At 40.6% G+C, this 1,484-nt stretch overlaps 1 protein-coding gene across 1 annotated transcript in view; it reads left to right on the plus strand.

Moving 5' to 3' along the window:
• Positions 1-576: 576 nt before the first annotated feature.
• Positions 577-1,484, plus strand: part of LOC101650111 (C-type lectin domain family 4 member A-like) — a 7,342-nt gene continuing 6,434 nt past the window's right edge. The window contains 1 exon segment of the mRNA XM_013008525.2: positions 577-782. Coding sequence (XP_012863979.1) covers positions 577-782 — 206 coding nt within the window.

The raw sequence follows: 1,484 nt of genomic DNA on the forward strand, positions 1-1,484 counted from the left end.
GAGACTCAAAGGCAGGGAAGGAGTTGGAAAGCTTCAGAACGGGAAAAAGAGGTCTCAGAAATGCCCTGATTGGAGGCTACTCAAGAGAGGAGGCTGGAGGCAGGCTAACTGGAAGTGGAACATTCTAAGTAGATATTTAAACCAGAAAAACCAAACCCACTACCACCGAGCAGATTCAGACATATAGTGACCCTATGTGGGATTCCCAGGCTCAAATCTTCCCAGAAGCACCTTATCTGGTGGATTTGAACTGTCAGCCTTATAGTTAGAGTCAGCCCAAGGCTTACCCAGTAACGTTAACTTTCTGGTGGAAAACTCCAAAAACCAAACTCACTGCCAGTGAGACAACTCCAGCTCATAGAGACCCTATAAGACAGACTAGAACTTCCCCTTTCGGTTTCAGAGACATATGGGAGCAGAGAGCCTAATCTTTGTCCTGTAGGTAAACAGGTGGGTTTGGACCTGTGACCTCGTGGTTAGTAGCTAAATACCTAGTCCCATATGCCAGCAGGCTCATTTCTCCATGGACAATATTTTGTAAAACAAAGACTCACAAAAACAAATATTTACTTATAAATGGTATTTTTTAAAAATTCCTAAAAGAGCAATTTTGTCTCATTTCCCAATGCAGAGAAAGGTTGGGCCTTCTGCCTAGAGAACTGGAAAGTATTTAATACCAGCTGTTACTTTATCTCTTCCGAATGGAAAACTTGGCATGAGAGCCAGAAGACCTGGTCTGGGATGGGAGCTCATCTGCTGGTGTCAACACCAAGGAGGAGCAGGCATTTGCTAATAAACCCTGAAGCAGGAGTCTGGCCTGGGGTTGAGAGGAGGGTTTAATTGTTCTGGGGTCTTGGTGTTGTGGCAGAGGGCTTTTAGAAAATAAATAAGAGAGCCTCCTAAAATTTTACATTGACACCTCTGTTCTGATTTTTATAAAACCTCTCCCCCACCCCCCAAATATTGGAGCATTTCAAATATATGAGAGCTTAGTGTAAGGATGAGGCACTTCAGCATGATATTTGTTTTTTCCTTCAACATGGAATTGTTTTATATATCATTAACTACGTAATAATGAGAAGGCATTAAGTGGAATGGAGAAACAATGTTGAATCTGGAAAATCACTATCAATGAGGAGAAATGAGTCAAGAAGACTCAAGGTCTTGTTTGGAGAGGGAAGAGGAGAAGGTGGGAGATCTGCCAGCAGCGGTTAAAGGCAGTTTGAAACAAAATGGAGTTCCTAGGTTACTATAGTAGATTCACACCTTTTGCACATTTTTCTTTCTTTTAAACAGTTTTATTGACATATACTTCATGTCTCATACAATTCAAGAGTTCGAGCATATTAAAAAGAGTTGTGTAATTATCACCACAATCAGTCTTAGAACATTTTCTTCTTTCTTGTACTCATTGTTATTTGCTCCCCATTTCCTGCTTTTTCTTAAGTAGTTTGATTGGCATATACTTCACATATAATACAGTT

The sequence above is a fragment of the Echinops telfairi genome, unplaced genomic scaffold (assembly GCF_000313985.2).
Source record: "Echinops telfairi isolate 266 unplaced genomic scaffold, ASM31398v2 ScPeMD7_40;HRSCAF=151, whole genome shotgun sequence".
In the NCBI taxonomy this organism is placed as follows: domain Eukaryota; kingdom Metazoa; phylum Chordata; class Mammalia; order Afrosoricida; family Tenrecidae; genus Echinops; species Echinops telfairi.